Below are 23,411 nucleotides of genomic sequence, written 5' to 3' on the forward strand. Positions count from 1 at the left end.
TGTGGCCACAGCCCTTCATGCTTCCCTGACCCACCTGGAGCAGCAGGGGAGTTATGCCAGACTGCTCTTTGTGGACTTCAGCTCGGCATTTAACACTATCCTCCCACAACGACTGGTGTCCAAACTGCTAGATCTGGGACTTCCATCACTCATGTGCAGTTGGATACTGGACTTCCCGTCTGGTCGCTCACAGAGGGTCAGACTGGGTCCCCACACCTCACCTGCTCTCAGCCTCAACACTGGGACGCCGCAGGGTTGTGTGCTCAGCCCGCTCCTCTACACCCTCTTCAGATATGACTGTGTCCCCACTCACCATAGCAACAAGATCATAATGTTCGCGGATGACAAGACGGTGGTCGGACTCATCTCGGGAAAGGAGGGTGAGCTGGCATACAGCAACGAGGTGGAGCGGCTATCAAAGTGGTGCAGAGTCAATAACCTACTCCTCAACACCACAAAAATGAAGGAGCTTGTTATTGACTTTAGAAAAAACAAAACTGACATCCAGCCACTCATCATTGGCAGGGCATGTGTGGAGAGGGTCCCAGTGTTCAGGTTACTGGGCATTGAGCTGGAGGATGACCTGACCTGGAGCACCAACACCAAGAACTTGCTGAAGAAGGTGCAGCAGAGACTGTATTTTCTAAGAATCCTGAGAAAGAACCATCTCCCCAAAAATCTGTTCCTTGCCTTTTCTCATTGTTCCATCGAGAGTGTGCTCACGTACGGACTGTGTGTGTGGTACGGCAGCCGCACTTCCTCAGAAAGGAAAGTGCTCCACAGGGTCATCAGGACAGCGGAGAGAACAATTGGTTGTACCCTCCCCACTCTGGAACAAATCTACACCTCCCGATGCCACAAAAAAGCAATAGACATTTCACAGGATTCATCACGTCCCGGTCATTGCCTCTTCCAGTTTTTGCCATCGGGCAAGAGATACAGAGCAATGAAAACCAGGACAAACCGCCTTAAAAACAGCTTTTATCCAAAAGCAATCATGGTCCTGAACTCAGAATAAAACTGCTCTATATCATTGTCCCAATGTGCAATATAGACTTTAATTCAACCAGTGCAATTTATATATATAACAAGTGCAATTCGTAAATTTTGTAAAGTACTTTTATTACTATTCGGTTTGTTATTATTTTCTCTCTTCTTGTCTTTTTAACTCTTATGTCTCACACTGAGACGGCTGCATCTTTAATTTCGTTGTTCCTTTGTAAAAGTGACAATGACAATAAAGATCTATCTATAATGCCAGAGTCCAATCCTACAAGGCAGGTACACTAAGAAAAGGAACAACCAAAGATTTGGAAATGTTGTGGTTTGACAAATCTAGATTTCTGCTGCGATAGAAAGTGAGGTTTGAATTTTGAGCAAACAGCAGAAAGTTACAGATGTATCCTGGCTTGCGTACAAGTAGCTAGTAGTCAATGCAATGATATGAGAAATGCTTCTATAGTACACATTAGCCCACGTAACAAGAGCTGAGAGTCAGCTGAATGCCATAGACTATGTAAGCACTCTTGCTGACTACGTGCTTCCATTTAAATCCAAAGTTTACCCTTTTGCAAACAGATATTTCCAGTAGAAAGATGCAACATATCACAAAGCACACATAGTCCTTATCCGGTTTCATGAACTTGCTGGTGACTCGGTCTTACTAATGTAACAATATATAAACATTTTCCACAGCCTCCAGACTTCAATCCAATCAAGAACTTTTGGGATAAAATAGAACAGGAGCAGAATGAGAATGAATGTGCCACTAAAATATATTTAGGAATTGTTTAATGAATCAAAATATACGAGGAATTAGAACATTAGAACACTCTAGACGAGAACAGGCCATTCAGCCCAACAAAGCTCGCCAGTACTATCCACTTATTTCTTCCAAGAAAACATCAAGTCGAGTTTTGAAAGACCCTAACGTCTTACTGTCTACCACACTACTTGGTAGCTTATTCCAAGTTTCTATCGTTCTTTGTGTAAAGAAAAACTTCCTAATGTTTGTGCGAAATTTACCCTTAACAAGTTTCTAACTGTGTCCCCGTGTTCTTGATGAACTCATTTTAAAATAACAGTCTCGATCCACTGCACTAATTCCCTTCATAATTTTAAACACTTCAATCATGTCACCTCTTAATCTTCTTTTGCTTAAACTGTAAAGGCTCAGCTCTTTTAATCTTTCCTCATAATTCAACCCCTGTAGCCCTGGAATCAGCCTAGTCGCTCTTCTCTGGACCTTTTCTAGCGCTGCTATGTCCTTTTTGTAGCCTGGAGACCAAAACTGCACACAGTACTCAAGATGAGGCCTCACCAGTGCATTATAAAGGTTGAGCATAACCTCCTTGGACTTGTACTCCACACATCGTGCTATATATCCTAACATTCTGTTAGCCTTCTTAATGGCTTCTGAACACTGTCGGGAAGTCGATAGCTTAGAGTCCACTATGACTCCTAAATCCTTCTCATAAGGTGTACTCTCGATTTTCCGACCGCCCATTGTGTATTCAAACCTAACATTTTTACTTCCAATGTGCAATACTTTACATTTACTGACATTAAATTTCATCTGCCACAAATCTGCCCAAGCCTGTATGCTATCCAGGTCCTTCTGTAATGATATAACGGATTCCAAATTATCTGCTAATCCACCTATCTTGGTATCATCTGCAAACTTAACCAGCTTGTTACTTATATTACTATCTAAATCAATGATATATATTAAAAATAGCAGCGGCCCTAGCACTGACCCCTGTGGAACACCACTCTTAACATCAGCCAGTTCTGATGAGGTTCCTCGTTCCTTGTTTGCAGCAACTTGATGAATATGCGTTTCATAGATTTCAGGCTGTGTTTTATATATTGTCACACACGTGCGCATGGGAGGCAGCTAAAGGGCTTGAGTAAAGGCAATTTTGAGGCATGCCGGGATGTGGCATAGTGCACTGACTCTTTTTCTCCCTTGCCTGCAGACCATTCATGAGAGATTCCACCTGATCCTCTTGACGTCAGTTTCGGGACCGAGCCAATGGAAGAAGACCTTGCCGGCTCCGGCCCCTGTGATGTCATGTCCGGACTCGAACCAATGGCTGAAGAACATGAGCCTGATCCCTATGATCTCACTTCCTGTCTTCCCCTTTAAAAGCCTGCACCTTTTCCCTATCCCCTCAATTCCATCTTGAACTTGGTTGTATGCACATCAGTGCAGTATTTCATTTAAAAACGACTTTTGCAGCCAGGAAACCAATTATACGGGTGGCTGCCCCAAACCTTTCTATGACTCTGTGTCGAGTTTGTGACAATATATATTTTATATATATATATATATATATATTATATATATACAGTATATATTATATATATATATATATATATATTTTATATATAGAGAGAGAGAGAGAAAGAGAGAGAGAGGGAGAGGGAGAGAGAGAGGGACTGATCATGTATAAGTATTAGAAGCAGTACTGTCATTTGTCACTCACACAGGGCCTATTTAAAATTGTAAATTAATCTAACAGAGATTTTTTCAGAGTGTGAAGAATATGCAGACTCTACCTACAAAGTGATTCAAAACTGGGATGCTGGATCAAAGAGGCAGGAGTTGTAAAAAATATAACATCATGCCACTCATGAAATATTAAGCTAGACAAAATAATCCTCGTAAGAAAAAACTGTATTGAAAAATACAATATGCAGGTGAATGATACTTTGATGTCCTGGATAATGGACTATCTGTTGGGAAGACCACAGTTTGTGAGACTCGATGGCTGTGTTTCTGATACAGATATGAGCAAAACTGAAACACCACAAGGAACAGTCCTTTTCTCTTCACGTTGCACATCTCTGACTACAAATATAACACCAGGTCATGTCACTTGCAGAATCATCTGTGAATTTCTGCACTTATGGGGTATATTGAAAAAGGGGATGAGACAGACTACAGGAGTCAGGTGGAGAAGTTTGTTTCTTGATGCAAAGAGAATTGTCTACGTCTTACCCTCAGCAAAACCAAGGAACTACTTATTGACTACCCCTGGACCAAAGGACTTCTATGTTCAGTGACTATTTAAGCAGTCGATGTACAGGTAGTCTATTCCTACAGGTACTTGGGGTTCCACATTAATGACAGATTGCACTGGGATGGTAACATTGCTTCAAGAAAACCCCACCAAATCATCAAGCAAATTAAAATAACAAGCTCAGTTACAGGACACACTCTGGACCTCTGGAGGTGGTAGCAAAGGAAAGATTTAAAACAAAACTGAGTGCTGAGATGCTGCAAATCCTCTCTCTAACACACAAACACTGAGGACTTTCAGCCAACAAATTAATTAGTCAGCCAAAATATGGCAAGAAACACTACTGGGGCTCCTTTACACCAACAACAATACATCTGCATAATGCCTCAATGTGAGTGTGACAGCCAAGTCAGAATTATTCATTTTTTAATTGTCTTAAAAAATGTTCTTGCTAATTGTCTTGCTTTATAGTCATTCTGAAGTATCTCCAGACCAAAGTGTGTGTATATTTATTGATTGAGCTTCTGTAAAAAGCCAATTTTCCCCTGGTGACAAATAAGGTTTCATCTGGTGACAAATCAAGTTCTATCTATCACTCTATCTGTCTATATGTACACAACTGTTTACAAAGTATGTATTTGTTCTTAGTTTAGCATTTTTAAAAAACAACATTCTACTCTAACCAGGAGATTACACACATCAAAAACATCATTTGATTTTCCATGTACTGTAATAGCAGACTATCAGAGTACTCATTTTATGAGTTTCATAAATGACCTCATTATATACCACAATGCACAGATTCCGACTCTTCCCATAACAACACTATTCAACCACCACATTTCTAAATCATCGAGCTGAAAACTGTTTAAAAACTACCTCACCTTCACCAATTTCAAAGTCCTTGAAGGCAAGCTCTGATCCGGAGTCATCAAGAAGGACTTCACCATTCAGTGTAAATATCATGGTATGCTCGTTTAAGTCTACCATACAGCCCACAACATCCCCAGCCTGCCAGGAACGGCCAAAATGCTCATTTCCTTGGTGCCATCTCTGGGCCTGTAAAAAAAAACTGACTGATGAGACAACAATATTTTCCCTAATGACTTCACATAATTTGGAATAAACACAGTAACTTCTAAGAAATATTTTTCTCGTCTTATTTCTAAGGAAAATATAATCAGATTAAGGTTGTCTCTTAGAGTCTTGAATCTGACTTAGGAAAGAATTTCCATAAAAGAAGTACATAGCCTTTTAGTTCACTATTAATTTAACATACTTTGAACAAATAACTTAAACAGTACATTTATAAATATAAAAGAAAACTGCTTATTTTCTGATTAAGTCCTTATAACACAAGACTTTGGATTTTGATTGCTTTCATGAATAATATATTAAATGTGACCAAAAACATAATAATGTGATATATTCCACATTTTCTGCTTATCTTTAAACAATACATGATTCAGTAGACTACTGGATGCTATTTTCACCAAAATGATCCCTAATATACTGTAGGCTTACTGTGCATGTCAGGCTCACCAAAGGACAAACGGTGCACTGGCATATTGGACATAAAATTATACATAATTTTGAATTACTTTTATGTTTATTTCTTGTTTAAACTATCACATCCAGCCTGTATTTGCTGAAGATGTTACTAGTAAAGGGAACATGATAGTCATGATGTTGGCAGGTGTATGTCCCAAAGTATTATCACATTTATACAGAAGTCCTGGAACTAACACTATGGCCACAGTTTTAAGAGTCATATGTATGTAAGCAGTGACTTTACTATACAAACAGAAATTCACCCAAGCCAAGAAACTAATGACTGCTTATAACAGTTTATGATATGAGACAGTAATTTTTTAAGAAATTCTTATTCAAGCCTCAAAATCATAATAAAAATATCTATCCATCCATCCATTTTCCAACCCGCTGAATCCGAACACAGGGTCACGGGGGTCTGCTGGAGCCAATCCCAGCCAACACAGGGCGCAAGGCAGGGAACCAATCCTGGGCAGGGTGCCAACCCACCGCAGTAATAAAAATATGGAAAAAACATTTTAACTTATGTGCAATATGCTACAGTATCTCTTGGCAAATTAATAATGATAGATAGATAGATAGATAGATAGATAGATAGATAGATAGATAGATAGATAGATAGATAGATAGATAGATAGATAGATAGATAGATAGATACTTTATTAATCCCAATGGGAAATTCACATAATGATGCATACACTTACTTTAAAGCCATCAAAAACAAAGGCCTGATCATCTGAGCCCAATTCCTTATCTGGTAAACAGCCAGGTCTTGCCCAACCAATGCGCTTATCTCCAGCAGTCACTGCTTCAAACTCAAAGTACCATTTCCCAGCTTTCACTGCGTATGTCTTCTCAGCTCTGAAAATTCGGAAACGCTCAGCAGAAACATTGCAGGTATCTGACCTTGCAGCTGAAAATAAAAATAAACATAAAGCCTAGAAATTCTTACTAAAAACAGGCATATTATATGCTTAATATTATTATAAAGTGCCCATGCTAGACAATCTACTAATCAACATCTTAGAAGCTAGCTAAGGAGATTTCCAGTGAAAACAATATAAGAATACCATAATAAATTTTCAGTTGGAACTTCAAAAACAAAAATTCAATTCATAGAAGAAAAATTGCATTCAATTATCTATTTACATTTAATATGCAAAGCAATCTCTTAATTTTATTAATAAGAAAAACACATATTAATAGGAATTTCTGAAATTATACAATGAACACAAGATTTGTTAAATATAAAAGTTGCGCAATGATTCTCTGTTATTAGCCAAGCTCTTTCCTGGTATGCTCAGCATCTCTTTCTGAGACATGTTCACTTAAGTTATTTACATCAGCCCTAATATTTTGTCTTCCCTTCTGGCAACCACCTTGAGTTTCTTCAGGTTTTGTCTACTGAACCAGAGAATGGAAAGTATACTATATATACTATACTATAGTATACTATAGAAAGTATATAAAGGGCAATCTGGCAAACATATATCAATTGATTACACCAACTGAATACTTTATTACAAATGATGCAAAAGAGTGAAATAAAGTAGCTAGGTGTGTAAACTACATATGCATATAGCTAAAGGCATTAAATACCTTAGTAAAATTTAATTCCAATTTTTAAAAAATAGTATGTATGAGCCTCACTACCTCATTTATAGAGGATATCAGTTATACACACTGAGGATGTCTGTCAACATAAAGAATAAAGACAAGGAAAAGTAAATCAAAAAAGAGGTTTATGTCCTTTGCTTTTTTTGCTATTGATATAAAAGTCATAATCTGAGTTAATTTTGTTGCTTTCACAATAACAAACAAGAGATCCTAGAAATTTGATTCTGTTCATCTGGACAAAGTTTTTAAGTGGGAGAAATATTTCGAGACTTATCCAAGTCTCTTCCTCAGTCTCAATTGACTGCAGGTTACCCCAACCTTATAAACAGTACCTTTGCTTAACCCTTTAACCGCCAACTCCCTAAATATTCCCCACGCCAGGCGAAATCTGAACAATTTTCGTTTTTTTACTTTTTTACATTTTTTTTTACATTTTTTACATTTATTCAAGCAGTATTGACCACTAAATGTTGTGCAAGTTGCCAGTGTATACACGAAATCTATAAATGTAACCTGAATTCTCAGCTAAGCAAAACATCTTGATACCAAACCGTGCCCTTTTCAATGGTAGATACTGTCGAAACTGTAAGCGGCCCTTCCACGACAATAAACTTTCATCAACTGCAACTGACGGTCCTGGCATGTAGGGCAACTGAAATGCTTCATATAAATGATCAATCAAAGGACGTAGCTTGAACAAGTGGTCGCGGTTTGGATCTTTCTTATCTGGCTCGTTTCTGTTGTCATTCAAATGAAAGAATTTCAGCAGCAAAGAGAATCGGTTACGTGTCATGACAGCTGCAAAAATAGGTGTTGCATACATAGGATCTGTAGACCAATACATCTCAATATCTGGTTTTCTGATTATTCCCATCAACATCAAAATCCCAATGAATTCAAGGTAGTTCACCACGGGCAGCAGCCCAGCTGAGATGCTGGGGATACACCCACTCAGCGCCGTCATCCGATGCGTCTTCATTCACAGTATCATGCAGCGCACATTGCTGCTCATCACTGTCCCTAAAATCTTCTTCAGAACTGCTACAATCATCATCAGAACTGTCCAAAATCGCCTGCAAAGCCTCACTTGAAGTCAGTTTACGTTTCGCCATATTCACAGCTGTTACATGCGAATCACGTCACATGACCGGCCAAAACAACCACAGACTTGTCGAAATACAACGTAGTAATAATACCCACGCCAAACCGTCAGTTATACTACTTGCCAGGCATTCATATAACCACAGGCAAATGTGCCGGATAATTCCGGCAGTATGGCGTTAGCAATAAAACAACGGTGCCGGATATATCCGGCAGAGGGCGGTTAAGGGGTTAATCACAGAGACTAGCACCATTGACAAAGGGCCAGTTGATCAGTGATATGCAAATTGTCCACTGATTAGTAGACGTGTGAACCATTCATAGAGGGTTGAGGAATGGCTGCAATCACAGCATTGTAAGATGGCGACAGATGTACCCTTAGGCCCCCTCCTCTGTTCAGAGATGGTCGTTCCATTTTCATGTAAATGGCCTCCTTGATTCCTCTCTCAAACCAGCGCTCCTCCCTGTCCAGGATGTGCACCTCTTCATCTTTAAAGGAGTGACCACTATCCTGTAGATGTAAATAGACTGTGGAGTCCTGGCCTGACGAGGAAGCTCTTCTGTGTTGTGACATGCGCTTAGCCAGTGGCTGCTTGGTTTCCCCGATGTACAATTCACGGCACTCCTCCTGGCACTTAACTGCGTAAACTATGTTACTCTGTTTGTGCCGTGGAACCCGATCCTTGGGATGGACCAATCTTTGGCGTAGCGTGTTTTGGGGTTTGAAAGCCACTGAGACCCGGTGTTTCGAGAAAATGCGCCTCAGCTGTTCCGATACTCCTGACACATACGGGATTACTAAGGGTTTTCGCTTAGGCAGTGGATGTCCTTCCTCTCTCATGAATCGCTTGGAGCGTTCTTTAGGTGTCCTCCCTGCTTTGACAAAGGACCAGCTGGGATATCCACATTTACTCAGGGCCTTTTTAACGTGGTGTTCTTCTGCTTCCCTGGCCTCTGAGTCTGTGGGAATGGTGTTAGCTCTGTGTTGTAGAGTCCTAATGACACCTAGTTTGTGCTCTAGTGGATGGTGAGAGTCAAACCTTAGATACTGGTCCGTATGTGTGGGTTTACGGTACACATCCACTTTCAAATGTCCCCCGTTGACGATGGAAATTTCACAGTCTAAGAAGGCTAGCTTGTTATTTTCCATATCCTCTCTGGTGAACTTGATGTGTTTGTCCACCCCGTTGATGTGGTCTGTGAACTGTGGTACCTCCTGAGATCTGATTTTCATCAGGGTACATCTGTCGCCATCTTACAATGCTGTGATTGCAGCCATTCCTCAACCCTCTATGAATGGTTCACACGTCTACTAATCAGTGGACAATTTGCATATCACTGATCAACTGGCCCTTTGTCAATGGTGCTAGTCTCTGTGATTAAGCAAAGGTACTGTTTATAAGGTTGGGGTAACCTGCAGTCAATTGAGACTGAGGAAGAGACTTGGATAAGTCTCGAAATATTTCTCCCACTTAAAAACTTTGTCCAGATGAACAGAATCAAATTTCTAGGATTTCCTTACCTGGATTATTGAGCATGCATCGAGACAACAAACAAGAGACAACAGCATTAAATCCTAGCATTGTTTGCTGCTCTCATTGTAGATCCATTTGCCCATTAACTACACATTATAACTGCACATGAATGTACTTGAACTACAGTAAGTGACAACATTTTGACAACTGCTCACTGTTGTTTATACATGCAAAACCAACAGAACTGAGACAGAAGTAACTCTTAGCCTAATTATTTAAGTTTAAATAACAACATATACTGCGGAATATATATTTATTCTGTGTAAGAGCTGTAATGTAAGTGAACCTTTTAATCTAAACAAGAGTAGTTTTTAAATATTTGTAAATGCACCATTGTTGATTGAATGTATTTCAGTGAGAGTTCTTGGGTGCATGCGAGATAGGTGTTGTGTGATTCCAGATGCGAGAGGGGGGAATTAGCGGGCAAAAGGAAATGAAGCAATACAGGCTTTGACCACGTCTTAATATTTACAAACTGTTACAAGATTAATTTGTTATTGTTGTTTGAAATAAAGTTGTTGAACTTTTAAAAGAAGACTCGCGTCAAGTCTATGCAACAAATGAATTCACTGGAAATTACATCCTGCATACGAAAGAAGGAGAAACGTTGTTACATTCTGTTTACAGTGTGGTGTCCTCTTGCAACAACATCACATTCTCCATATGATTATGAACTTCTAGACATGGTAGTTGGACCCAATAGATAGAATAATTTTATACTTCATAAGGCTTAAAGCACTGGCTGAAGTAATATCTGTGTGACTTGAAAGTGCAGTCAGGGTGTGTTACACAGTGGGGTACTCTATAAATATCCACAATTACTGCCAGCAGAAAAGATAGCAGGAGACAAACAAGACTTCAATAGTAGCCCACAGACTGGAAAAACATACACCAATACTGTGTGATCAAAACTACTGTAGCACTGATATGACATGGTTTTGGAATCAGATATTCCAAGTCAATTTTGTATCAGCTGGGCAAATTTCATAAGCCCTTTACAGCAAAAACAATCATTATATAATAAAGACTTTATGAGACTTTAAAGGAGTCACTAGCTAAAAAAATTGGTTAAATTGCTAAAGCTATTACAATTAAAGCTATTACTACTGTATTAACGAACAGTTTACTAAAGAGCCTACCATGGTCTTGATCTGGAGCCTCCAAATTGTAGCCATAACCCAATAGAGTGCGGACTGCTTCTCGAAGACTATCTTTGTTGGATTTTTTTGTTCGTTCATCAAGCAAAGCATATGGAACAAGCCTAGGGTTTCTTTTGTTCTTGATGTCCTACGTGAACAATCAGGGAAAGATTTCATCATTGACAAACTTGTTAAACTTTTAGTCTATTTCATTTGACATGATGTACTACAATGAGAACTAAGCATACTTTACAGCAGTGGTCTCAAACTCCAGTCCTGGAGGGCCGCATTAGCAGCCGGTTTTCATTCTAACCCTTTTCTTAGTGACCTGTTTCTGCTGTTAATTAACTTCTTTTGAATTCATTTTAATTGACTTGTTCTTGAAGACTCAGCCCCCTCAATTGTTTCTTTTTCCTTAATTAGCAGTCAAACAATAATGAGATACAAAATGAGCCAAAAAATGACCAGCAAACTGTGACCATCATATAATATCTGAAAATAAAGACAGATGAAGGTCTCAGGAATGTTGATCTGCTCAAGTCGACAAAACATTTAAACAGTGCTCTTAGAAAAGTGAAAATAAATAATTTTGGAAATGTATGCCATTGCACGATGAGAGCAGCAACTATCCATGGAATTAAAGAACGGGTGTAATTAACAACAACAATCGGCTCCTAATTAAATAACTGGTTGGAGTGAAATTGGTTGGAGTTTGAGGCCCTGACTTAGTTGGTCTTCTGTTGGCTCACTCACTTCACAGTTCACTTCTGTTTGGGTGCCATTTAAGGAAAGAAATTAACGCAATTTCAGAGGAACAATGAAGAAATTCAGGGGAACAAATCTTAAAAAACAAGTCAATTAAAATGAAAGGAAAAGGAATTAATTAGCAGCAAAAACTGGACACCAATTAAGAAAATGGTTAGCATGAAAATCTGCAGCCACTGCGGCCCTCCAGGACAGGAGTTTGAAACCACTGCTTTACAGTATGTTTTTTTTATTCAATAATTAATCATCAATTCAAACATGTACTAAAAATAGTGGATTTATTAAAATAGTAAATTTGATAAAAAATAAGTCTAGAAACAGTAAATCACCCAGCTGCTAATTTTCAAACCATTTGTATAATTAGCAAAAGAACTGCTGCTTTGGTGTAGAGGAAAGCCACTACTTACGTCAAAAATAATATATAACAACTCATCAATATACAGTATATCTTATATAGGCCCTTATGCAGTTAGTGCTGTCAAAAAATTTTAAAAAAGAAAACACAAAAGCAATACGAATTATGTTAAGATATTTCAGATTGAATGGCACAAAGACTTCACACAATATAATGATGGGTTACAAGACAATGACAACGAATAAAATAAGAACTGATAAATAGTTCAAATCAGGTGTCAAGTAAAGTTCTGTAGAGTGCATTAACTGAGTAGGCTTAAAAGAAATGTATAAGAATGGTAACAAACCAAAACATAAACAAGCCAAATGGTCAATACAACTTTTTAAAGGCTTAAACAAACATTATTCAGAAATTATAATATTACTGCTGAAGACCAAAATGATGCTTATTAACAGTCTAATCTTGCATTTCTTGCTTAAGCAGAATAAAAACTACACAGTCTATATCACACATATAGGGAGAAAACCGAATAGATGGTCATCTTTGTACATCAAAAAAGATGTGTGGTGTGAAATGAAGCTTATACGTACAAGATTATCTTTAACTCAGCATTAAAAATCTTTAACTAACACAATAATACAGTTTCTGCACTGAGCTCCACAACAAAGACTTCACCTTGCAAAAAGTGAAGAGGGAATATAAACAAGCACACACACACACACGCACACACACACACACACACACACACACACACACAGAAGAATATTGATGTTTTAGCTACTTTAACTTTTGTGATTTACAATTCTACAAATTAAATTAGTTTTATCTTCAAAATAAACATTAAAGATATGATAAAGATCAAATTTTAGGCCCAGAAGACCTTCCACCACATCACAACATAAATATAAAAAGATGCCAAACAGTTACTCTGTTGGACAGATAGTTAAAATTTCAAAAACCGATTGAGATCTTATCGAGTTTAGCCTTTAGATATAAATTCTCCAGTCCAACACATTTTGTTACATCTTTTTTTAGAAAGCCATTTTAATTATTAATAATACCATACTGTACTAACCTGTTGAATTCCATAAGTCCAACCTTGCCGAATGCGATCTCGAGCCCAGACATTGTGTGCATTTTCTGCCAGCTTGTCCACCATAGCCTCCTGGGTCGAGGTCAGCTTAATATGGCTAAGATCCATGGGTGCTGGCTTGTATCCACCTGTCAGCTCATAACTGCACCATTGAAGAACAAATTTAAATACTACAGACTACCACTTCCTAGTAGCAGTTTAATTTTTTTTATTACACAGAACTCTTTTATCCTGCTTGGAATGTCTTACCACTTTCTACATCCTAGTCACAAGATCAGGTCTTGTAGAAATAATTAATGTGCTTGGTAGAACACTTAAAAGGTAGAGAAAGTCAACTAGTAAAAAATATCGGACTATATGCCAGTCAATTTTTCTATATATAGTAGTTAGAATATACTGTATGCCTGTATTCACAAGCATATAGGGAAAATATATTGGAAACTAAGAAAAATAAATATGCAAAAAGCATGTGTGTCATTACAACACAAAATCTAGCAACTTTGAGATATTGTACATATTAACAAAAAGTATTAACAGAAAAACAAACTCACCTTGAGGGAAGATTGAGACTTATTACTTTTTCTTCTGCATGATCATCAGCAATTCCTACATGGCATCCCAAAGCTAGCAACGTCCTTGAAAGAAATGTTTAATCATTATTTACTGTATATGTATATGTGGCACAATTCTGCATGAATTTAGCAAGACAACTCATACAAAAAATAAAATACATTACTGTACTGACCAATCAACACTACAGTAATTTAAACAACAATAAAGAAAATAAAAATGGACATACTGTATATTACGAAAGTTATAAGAAATAAAACAGAGAAACTTATAGAAATTGTCTATACATTTTGAAAATTCTTTTCTTTTATTACTGGTATCCTTTATATAATAGGTCACCAACAGGCAGACCACAGTCCGGATCCGGACCCAGAAGCAGTTTTGTATGGACCCAGAACTATTAATATATTTTAACGGATTATTTCTATTTTATTCTTCACAACATTTCTTGCATTTAAGGTAGTCGATGTATGTCCACAGGAAACACACAGACCAATCGCGTGCATTATAACTTATCCCACGTGACGCTATTCAGTCAATCAAATCATTTATTCATAGCAACGTTGTAAGTTAGGTGAGTGATTGTGTGTGTGAGTGAAAATACACAGAAAAATACTTCCCACTAGGAGTTCAAAACCAGTTTGCCCCATATGCATTGAGTGTGAAGCGTCACTATGAGACAAAGCAGTTAGCTGTTAATATTTGTTGAGACTGTTTCTATGTGAAATGAAGATAAGAAAAAAGAAGAAAAGGGGAAACTCAAATTACACCTTTTTATTTATTTTTTCTAAAATTAAGCACTTTAATATGCCTTTTTTCAAAAACTCTTTATTTTATTTTTAAATGAAAACTTTATTTTAATTAAAATGAGAAAAAACATTAATTTAATTTATTATTATTTATTTTATTATTAGAGTGAAAATTAATAATAAACATTATTGAAATACTATTGAATTAGATAGATAGATAGATAGATAGATAGATAGATAGATAGATAGATAGATAGATAGATAGATAGATAGATAGATAGATAGATAGATAGATAGATACTTTATTAATCCTGAGGGGAAATTCACATACTCCAGCAGCAGCATACTGATACAAAAAAAACAATATTAAAGAGTAATAAAAATGCAGGTAAAAACAGATAATAACTTTGAATAATGTTAACGTTTACCCCCCGCATAGTTTGGGGGAGGAACGATCTCCTCAGTCTGTCAGTGGAGCAGGACGATGACAGCAGTCTGTCGCTGAAGCTGCTCCTCTGTCTGGAGATGACACTGTTTAGTGGATGCAGTGGATTCTCCATAATTGATAGGAGCCTGCTGAGCGCCCATCGCTCTGCTACAGATGTCAAACTGTCCAGCTCCATGCCTACAAAAGAGCCTGCCTTCCTCACCAGTTTGTCCAGGCGTGAGGCGTCCTTCTTCTTAATGCTGCCTCCCCAGCACACCACACTGTGTAGAAGAGGGTGCTCGCCACAACCGTCTGATAGAACATCTGCAGCATCTTATTGCAGATGTTGAAGGATGCCAGTCTTCTAAGGAAGTATAGTCGGCTCTGTCCTGTCTCACACAGAGAATCAGTATTGGCAGTCCAGTCTAATTTATCATCCAGCTGCACTCCCAAGTATTTATAGGTCTGTACCCTCTGTACACAGTCACCTCTGATTTGAATTGTACTTCTTTATTTTATTTTAGGACATAGTGGATCTGATACAAAGCTGGTTTCGTGGAGACACTTTCGAGCGTATTGCAGAAAAGCTTCCTATTGACACAGTCTTGTCAATGATAAACAAACACCTTTTTGATGAGATGTTCAGGAATGATGTCCACTCATTGTTAGACCTGACCTGCAGAGCTGCCTGGAAACAGAGGGGCTATCCTAAATTTGCACTGACTTTGTCCCAATCATCACATCCTCGTTCGATGGCCAATCACCGAAGTTATGGGTCGCAGCCTCCGCCTCCGCCTCCATCTAATCCTCTCCTTTCCTCAGAGCACTGTATGCTGCCACTCCCTGCCTCAGTATTTCCTGGTCATATCCAGGCTCCTAGAGTCACTGACGCCACTACTGTGGGCACATGAACCGATGCCACAGATAAACGGCGATATCAAAGGAACTCAACAGCTGAGGTTATTTCGCTGTGATCAACACTCGGTTCTGTGTAAGCGGGGACTGACACTCCAACAGAGTTTGTATAGGGAAAGAGCTGATTGAACAGTTGGTTATCCTGAGCAGGCATAGAGAGATGGTTTTAAAAATTACTCACACCTATGTCTTGGGGGGTCACCTCAGCATTGTTGGCTGAATATGGTCTGAGATGTGGAGCAGTTTTGAAGAGCATTCTCCAACTGCCAATTTGTTTCTGCTCATAGACCCACTATGGCTCCCCTCTCATAATGTCTATTTTGGATGTCCCTTTTGAGAGGGTTGGGTTCGATATAGCTGGCCCACTTCCCAAGAGTAAGAATGGTTATTGGTACACGCTCATGTTGGTTGATTATACCAGAAGGTATCCCAAGATGGAGACTCTGTGGAAGGCCAACATTCAAACTGTTGCTAAGGCTTTATCAGAAATATTCATGCATTTACAGTAGATATTTGGTATAAATTCACCCAGTATTTATAAAGATGAAATAATGACAAGGGCCTTACTTTAAAGTTTCAAGTGACATCTGTAAGTTGTAATTACGCTCTTGCTCTGGCAACTTGGAAAACTCCACCAGACATGGATGTTGCCGTTTATTATCATCTCTTACCTGCAAACAAGAAGAATCTGAATTTAGGGATACAGTAAATCTGTAGACAGCATGTCCCCATGCCAAAACAGAGATTTTATATTTAACCATTGATCCACCTGTCTCTACACAATACACTGAAGAAACTGTCTGTTAAAAATACACATTTACTCAATTTTAAAGGGATAATATCAGATATTCCTTGGAAACAATGACCTGATATTTTCCTTACACATCATATAAACATACACTTTATTATCCTGATTGTCTGAAATGCAGAAATTATGTGTGCAGTTTGAAAGATAAAACTTTACAGAGTGTAACTATTTTGATTAAAGTGGTTGTTTAATATCACAAGAATATATGTAGTTAGTGATCACAATGGGAATTTATACTTTGGCAAGTAATTTAAATTTATTTATGTATGTAAATTCAAAGTGACTTAGTAGTACAAATGGTATAAGCTTTTAGATTAGATGAGATTAAATTATATATTTGTCTATAGCATTTGTACAATTGACTCATTCAGAGCTACAAAATAAGTCAATACTGGGACCTGAAACAGAAAAGTAACAGAAACTTACAGTATCTACTGTACTAATCTGAAAGCCTACATGAATCACTTTACTTAATATTCACTCCATTTTCCACGGATAATTAGTCACCACAAAGCATTATAAGAACCCTTTTGCTTCAATAACATCCTTAATTCTTATGGGGTAAGCATGTACCAGTTCTGGTGCCTCTGGACAGCAGTTTTCAAACAGTGCCAGAGATACTCAAAATGGTTAAGATCAGGACTTTGACTTGGCCATTCCAAAACATTTACCTTTCTGTCTTTGAGCCATTCCAGTGTCATTTTGGCCTTATGCTTAAGGTCATTGTCATGTTGAAAGATGAATCTTCTCCCAAGCTGTAGGTTCATAGAAGACTGGAATAAGTTCTGCTGCCATATTGTGTGGTATTTGTGTCTATCCATTGCCACTTCAACTCCGTCAAGATTCCCCATCCCAGCACATGAAAGGCATCCCCATAGCATGATGCTGCCACGATTATATTTCACTGGAGGTGTATGGTGTTATTTGAGGCATTGGCAGTGTTAGTGTTATGCCATGCATACCTCTTTGAGTCTGGCCAAAAAAATGTAATTTGGTCTTATTTGACAATAAAACCTTCTCCCACGTCTTAACTGGGTCTTTCTCATGTTTTGTAGCAAATGTCATACATGCATTTATGTGGACCTTCTTAAGGAATGGTTTCTCTCTTGCTAGCCTCCCATACAGGCCTGTGTTATGGAGAGCTCTTGAAATTGTGGACTCATGCACCTTAATTCCACTTTCAGCCACAGAGCATTGCAGACTTCTGAGAGTTACGACTGGATTTTTAGTAGCCTGTCTCACCAGTTGTCTTCCTCTGAAATTTAGTTTTGAGGGACGGCCTGTTCTAGTAAGAGTCTGGGTGCTATGATGAACCTTCCACTTTCAGATGATGGATTCAACAGTTCTTAATGAGACATTCAAAACTCTTCAATATTTTTATAGCCATTTCCTGCCCTGTGCATTTCAATGACTTTGTTTCTCACATCAGCAGAATGTCCCTTTGTGTTCATTTTTGCAGTAATTGTCCAACAAAGACTATGACCCTTATAAAGGGTGCTTTTTATATCTAGAGATATATAAAGGACTCATGTTTGATTATGGTCAAATGACTGTCACCTTTATGTTGTTTATGATGAATTTCAAGGGAATTGAATACTGTATGTTTAAATGATTTGCAAACATTTTGCAGTGGGAGGAAAAGAGTCAATATTCTACAATTACACATCTTAAAGAAAAAACAAAAAATCACTTCAACTGAAATAAGTTAAGTTAGCTGGGGAGATTGAGTTTTGAAAATATGCAATTCAATTAAGGTCAGGTTAATTTGCTCAAATTATAGCCACGATAACACTTGCTAAAATTGTTTTAGTACAAAAATCTTTAATCAATAGGGTGACTTCAATTTATAACATAATGTATTAGATGTGGGCGGCACGGTGGCGCAGTGGGTAGCGCTGCTGCCTCGCAGTTGGGAGACCTGGGGACCTGGGTTCGCTTCCCGGGTCCTCCCTGCGTGGAGTTTGCATGTTCTCCCCGTGTCTGCGTGGGTTTCCTCCGGGCGCTCCGGTTTCCTCCCACAGTCCAAAGACATGCAGGTTAGGTGGATTGGCGATTCTAAATTGGCCCTAGTGTGTGCTTGGTGTGTGGGTGTGTTTGTGTGTGTCCTGCGGTGGGTTGGCACCCTGCCCAGGATTGGTTCCCTGCCTTGTGCCCTGTGTTGGCTGGGATTGGCTCCAGCAGACCCCCGTGACCCTGTGTTCGGATTCAGCGGGTTGGATAATGGATGGATGGATGGATGTATTAGATGTTTACAAATGCACACAGTACACAAATTGAACACACGAATCTCAAGATTTCCAAATGCACTGTGTATTTATTAAACAAAAAATAATTGTCAGGACGCAAAGTGGCTGGGGTAAAGTGGTAGAAGATGAATAAACCTTACTGTTTACTGTTCAATAAAAGCAATTTCTGCAAAGCATACAATTTGCAGATGCACAAGCTCTTACCAGTCCATATGTCCAGCCAAGCTCAATCTTGTTCATGACCCAAAGTTCATGGATATTTTCTGCAAGCTTTTCTCTTATACGTTCCAAGTGAGGTGGCAACACAATCTAAACAGTAATATCAAAAATGGGTAAATATAACTAATAGCACTACTGTAGGTTTCAAAAGAGTAATCTGTTTAATTTTGCCAATATGCAGTGAACCACAAAAGACAGACAACTGACATTTATGTAGTTAATAATAAGCAATACTCAGGTTAAATAAAAATTAGCTTCAGTTTATTCTTTGAGCACATGCATCTTAGTAGTTAAGCTCAGAATTATAATTCTTGCACAGATTTAAATAAATAAAATAGTAATATAAAATGCAAAACTATAACAAACCACATTGCTAACACACAACCATTAAAAAGGATGAAAGCAGTAATTATGAAGTTCAAAAATATTATTTATGTTGCATTAGCTACAGATGAGCAATCCCCAGATCAGTAAATAGATTATTCTGCTCTACCTCTACATTTGCTACTCAAACAAATTAAAAAGTAAAGTTCTTTCTGATTCTCACCATCGCTGCAACTAACAAAACACAAGATAAAGCACAGTCCTTTCCTGTCCTCTGTCATTATTTCTAAAGCTATTTGTGACACAACAATAACAAAAGCAGTGGCACTGTTTTGGCTTTTTAAGTAGTGCAGTCCACCGGCTGTTTAAGCAGCCCTAGGCCCTTAATTGGTGCAACAGGCTCAAAGATCTCTAGAGTCACCAGAGGGCACTACGGCTTGGTGGATAGCAATCAGGAAATAATTATGACCCTGGCCATGACTCCCCATCATGGAGTTTGCAACTGCCTCAAGCCAGAAGTCTTGTACTTGAGTGCTCTTCCAGCGATGATCAATCCGTGGATGGTTTTTGTATGCATATTGTGCTCAAACTCATTGTGTGGATGAATGTTAAAGGAGGCCTGACTGGGACTGAGGCTTGAGTGGGATGACAAGTGGTTTAGGACATAGGCTGGGCTGTAAAGTGTGGAAATAAAATGTGTATGATCTCAGAGCTTCTACAAAGCACACACGTCCCTGGAAGCGTCTTTTGAGTTACTAGAAAGCAGTCTCTGCTTAGGGTACAAGAAGATCACATTACCAGCAACTTCTTCAGCTTTGGGTTGAGTGAATGATGGGTAAAGATCTACTGGGATGTAGGAAATGAGACCATAGTACTGAAGTTTAGCTGGGAAGGTTAGGCCCAATGGGGGTAATTATCTCTTGATTTATGTTTATCACTCAATCGCTATGTTCCTTCTTGCTTAATTCCTTTCCTTGTATTTTTGTTTGCTTTAATAAAACACTGATTTTTATGCATTTGTCTTCACTGACATTTATTCTTGGTTAATCCATGATAACTAATGTACCTGACTTGTGTCAACAGGCATTGGCGTGAATGCAGCTTGATTAAGGGAAATTGTTGGTCCCAACAAGTCTCGGGTTGTGCCATGATCTTGTTTATATTCTCTACTAGGCTCCAACTTCATTTTCTCTCTGGGCAAAAGAGCTTCGAAACAGGGAGCATAGCCTGGTGGTGGAAGGAACTTGAACTCCCCGTGGCGACCACCTAGAAGGAAACGGGCTCTGTGAAGAGAAATTAAAATATTTGATACAGTGGGCTACAGGGCAAGCAATCGTTTTATTTCTATACTATTTGCAACAAAATATTACATAATGTAAATATGCCTGGTAGCACAAAATTCTATTCCATTAATATTTAATTATTTACTAATTCACAATATCATTAGTAAAAACACATTAAAACAGATAAAACTGCACAAATTTTAAACTGAAGAATGACCAGTTTCTCAGAATGTTTCTAAATTATCCTTAACAGTCAGGAAAAACTTCCTAAGGATATACATATCAAAACTACAAATTTGTGAACTACATGTACTTGATTGCCTAGAGAGTAGTTCACACTATAATGCAAATTAAGAAACTAATATGAATAGACAAGTTTAGTGCTAGTAGTGTCCTGATGTTAGGATGCTTTCCTGAACTGCGACCTGGATGACCTGATATGAAGAAAAAATGCATTTTCATATGTATTATACTGTTCTTCAGGAGAATTCCTGGCAATATATTCAAAAGTTGAGGTTAACTTACAATAATAAGTCATATGGTAAGGCAATGATCACAAATGCACAAAAAAACTGAAGAAAAAGAAGTAGAGCTTTACAGTGGACAATTCAAAGTTCAGAAAAAAACACTAATGAAGTTGGCTGCGGAACCTAAAACAAATATTTTAAGCTTGAGACCCCACAAATGTAACTGAGCTGAAACAGTTTTGCGAGGAAAAGGATGCTAAAATGTATCCAAGCACCGAAATTTTGAAAGAGGATTAGATAAAATTCACTGCAAAATACTTTGGTCACGTGTGTCACGAATGAATAACAACAGAATCAATAGACAAAAAATGTCTTAATTTTTGTCAATAAAAAACCTGATTACTAATGGTGCAAATTATCTTTCATACTGAGTAACCTCGATTCTGCATTGCTGGATTCTATCACTAGTCAAACTGCTACAACTTAGTTTATGAAAGGAATATTAAGGATATGATTTAAGCATTTTTCCACTGGTCTGCAAATAGCTGCACCACAGATAAAAAACTCCAATAACTTTATTAATTTATTGAATTAAGCATTGCAGATGGTTTCTATCTTAATGACACATTTCTAAAAATACACAAGGCAATTTGACAGAATGCTGTGGTAAACAAATACAGGATGTGACTAACTAAACCAGTCCAAATTCATCTGAGTAAGTGGGACTGGGGTCTTCTACAGTCTTAGTCCATCTCTTTTGTTTTTGATATTTCACTTTAAAACAGAACCTAAGATGTAGCCTCAGACTTTCAAAAATCCATCTCCAGCTTATTTTAAACAAACACAACTTATACTGTGCATGAAGTTGGACTCTCGAGTGTGAACATAACATATCATGTGGAAATAACAAACGCTAATGGGAAGCCTACATTAATAGATTCAGAAATGACAGAATACAGTTAAATAATACATGTATATTGGCAGTAACATACAATAAAATTATAAGAACATGTAATATATTTTGAATTAACCCCCTTTCAACCAGATCATAAGTAGGCATTTGTGGCTAAACGGTAGTGAATGTGAATCCTAAATTATATTCTCATCTTGATCCAGATAGTAAACAGTGTCACATAGGATAATTAAAAAGTCATCCTCAGTATTCCTGGCTGAATGACTTACACCCTTGTTTGAGTTCAGGAGGGATATAACCTAGAGGAGAAGCTGCATTAATATGATCCACTCAAAACACTTCAATTCAACTGTACTTAGTGTAACTGAGCATAGAATATTCAACATCCAATAGTATACTGTTTTTGTACAGAGTGATAAACCACATTTCTCATCCAAAGGTCAAGGGGTTCTAGTGCTGCTTCCACAAACCATTCAGTCTCTACATTTGTAACTAAGGAAATGAGATAACTTAGGGAGCAAATTTCATACTCCCCTATTTGTGATTTCCATGGACAGAATATCAAGATGAAGACCAAGGCTTGGAGATTACCCATCATCCAAAACGAATGATTGTACCTCTGTTGTTTGCAGATGATGTTGTCCTCTGGGCCTCAGACTGTGGTGTCCTGATTGAACTGGAGTAGTTCAGAACTAAGTGTGATGCACTCAATGAAAGAATTAACAGCTCCAAAGTAAGGAAAAATGTAATTTGCTTCCTAATAGTAACATGTTAGTAGCTTCTCTAAACAGAGGCGCTGTAGTACGTCCTGGGTTTGTTAGAACTGAAGTAAGTGGTGGTTATAAGATTGACAAATGAGTCAGATAGATACAACAACCTAAAAGGTTGCTATTGCACTATCTATCTATCTATCTATCTATCTATCTATCTATCTATCTATCTATCTATCTATCTATCTATCTATCTATCTATCTATCTATCTATCTATCTATCTATCTATCTATCTATCTATCTATCTATCTATCTATCTATCTATCTATCTATCTAGACTATACCCCCAAACTCACCTACAGCCCATAGTTCTGGATAGCAATCAACAGAATCAGGTTACTAGCACAAATGGCTCAAATTAGGTTTGGGTGTAGGGTTATTTGAGATCGATTTTTACTATATGACGAGGAGATCAGAAATAAAGTGTAGAACACCTGCTTCTCCTTATACCGGGGAGACAGATGAGGTTCTTTCAGCATCATGTTAGGGTGCCTTAGGGTGCTTCACAAAGTGGGTGTAATGGGCACTTCCCACTGGG

The 23,411-nt window shown here is 38.0% G+C and overlaps 1 protein-coding gene across 3 annotated transcripts in view; it reads right to left on the reverse strand.

Moving 5' to 3' along the window:
* Positions 1-23,411, reverse strand: part of ryr2a (ryanodine receptor 2a (cardiac)) — a 657,734-nt gene that overhangs the window by 257,540 nt on the left and 376,783 nt on the right. For all 3 annotated transcript variants that reach the window (XM_051919561.1, XM_051919560.1, XM_051919559.1), the window contains exons 20-27: positions 20,506-20,722; positions 19,101-19,205; positions 16,410-16,513; positions 13,733-13,816; positions 13,164-13,323; positions 10,969-11,116; positions 6,281-6,489; positions 4,910-5,084 (exon numbers count right to left, since the gene is read on the reverse strand). In XM_051919561.1, the coding sequence (XP_051775521.1) occupies positions 4,910-5,084; positions 6,281-6,489; positions 10,969-11,116; positions 13,164-13,323; positions 13,733-13,816; positions 16,410-16,513; positions 19,101-19,205; positions 20,506-20,722 (1,202 nt within the window). The remainder of the gene's footprint in view (positions 1-4,909; positions 5,085-6,280; positions 6,490-10,968; positions 11,117-13,163; positions 13,324-13,732; positions 13,817-16,409; positions 16,514-19,100; positions 19,206-20,505; positions 20,723-23,411) is intronic.

Source organism: Erpetoichthys calabaricus, chromosome 15, assembly GCF_900747795.2.
Source record: "Erpetoichthys calabaricus chromosome 15, fErpCal1.3, whole genome shotgun sequence".
Taxonomy (NCBI): domain Eukaryota; kingdom Metazoa; phylum Chordata; class Cladistia; order Polypteriformes; family Polypteridae; genus Erpetoichthys; species Erpetoichthys calabaricus.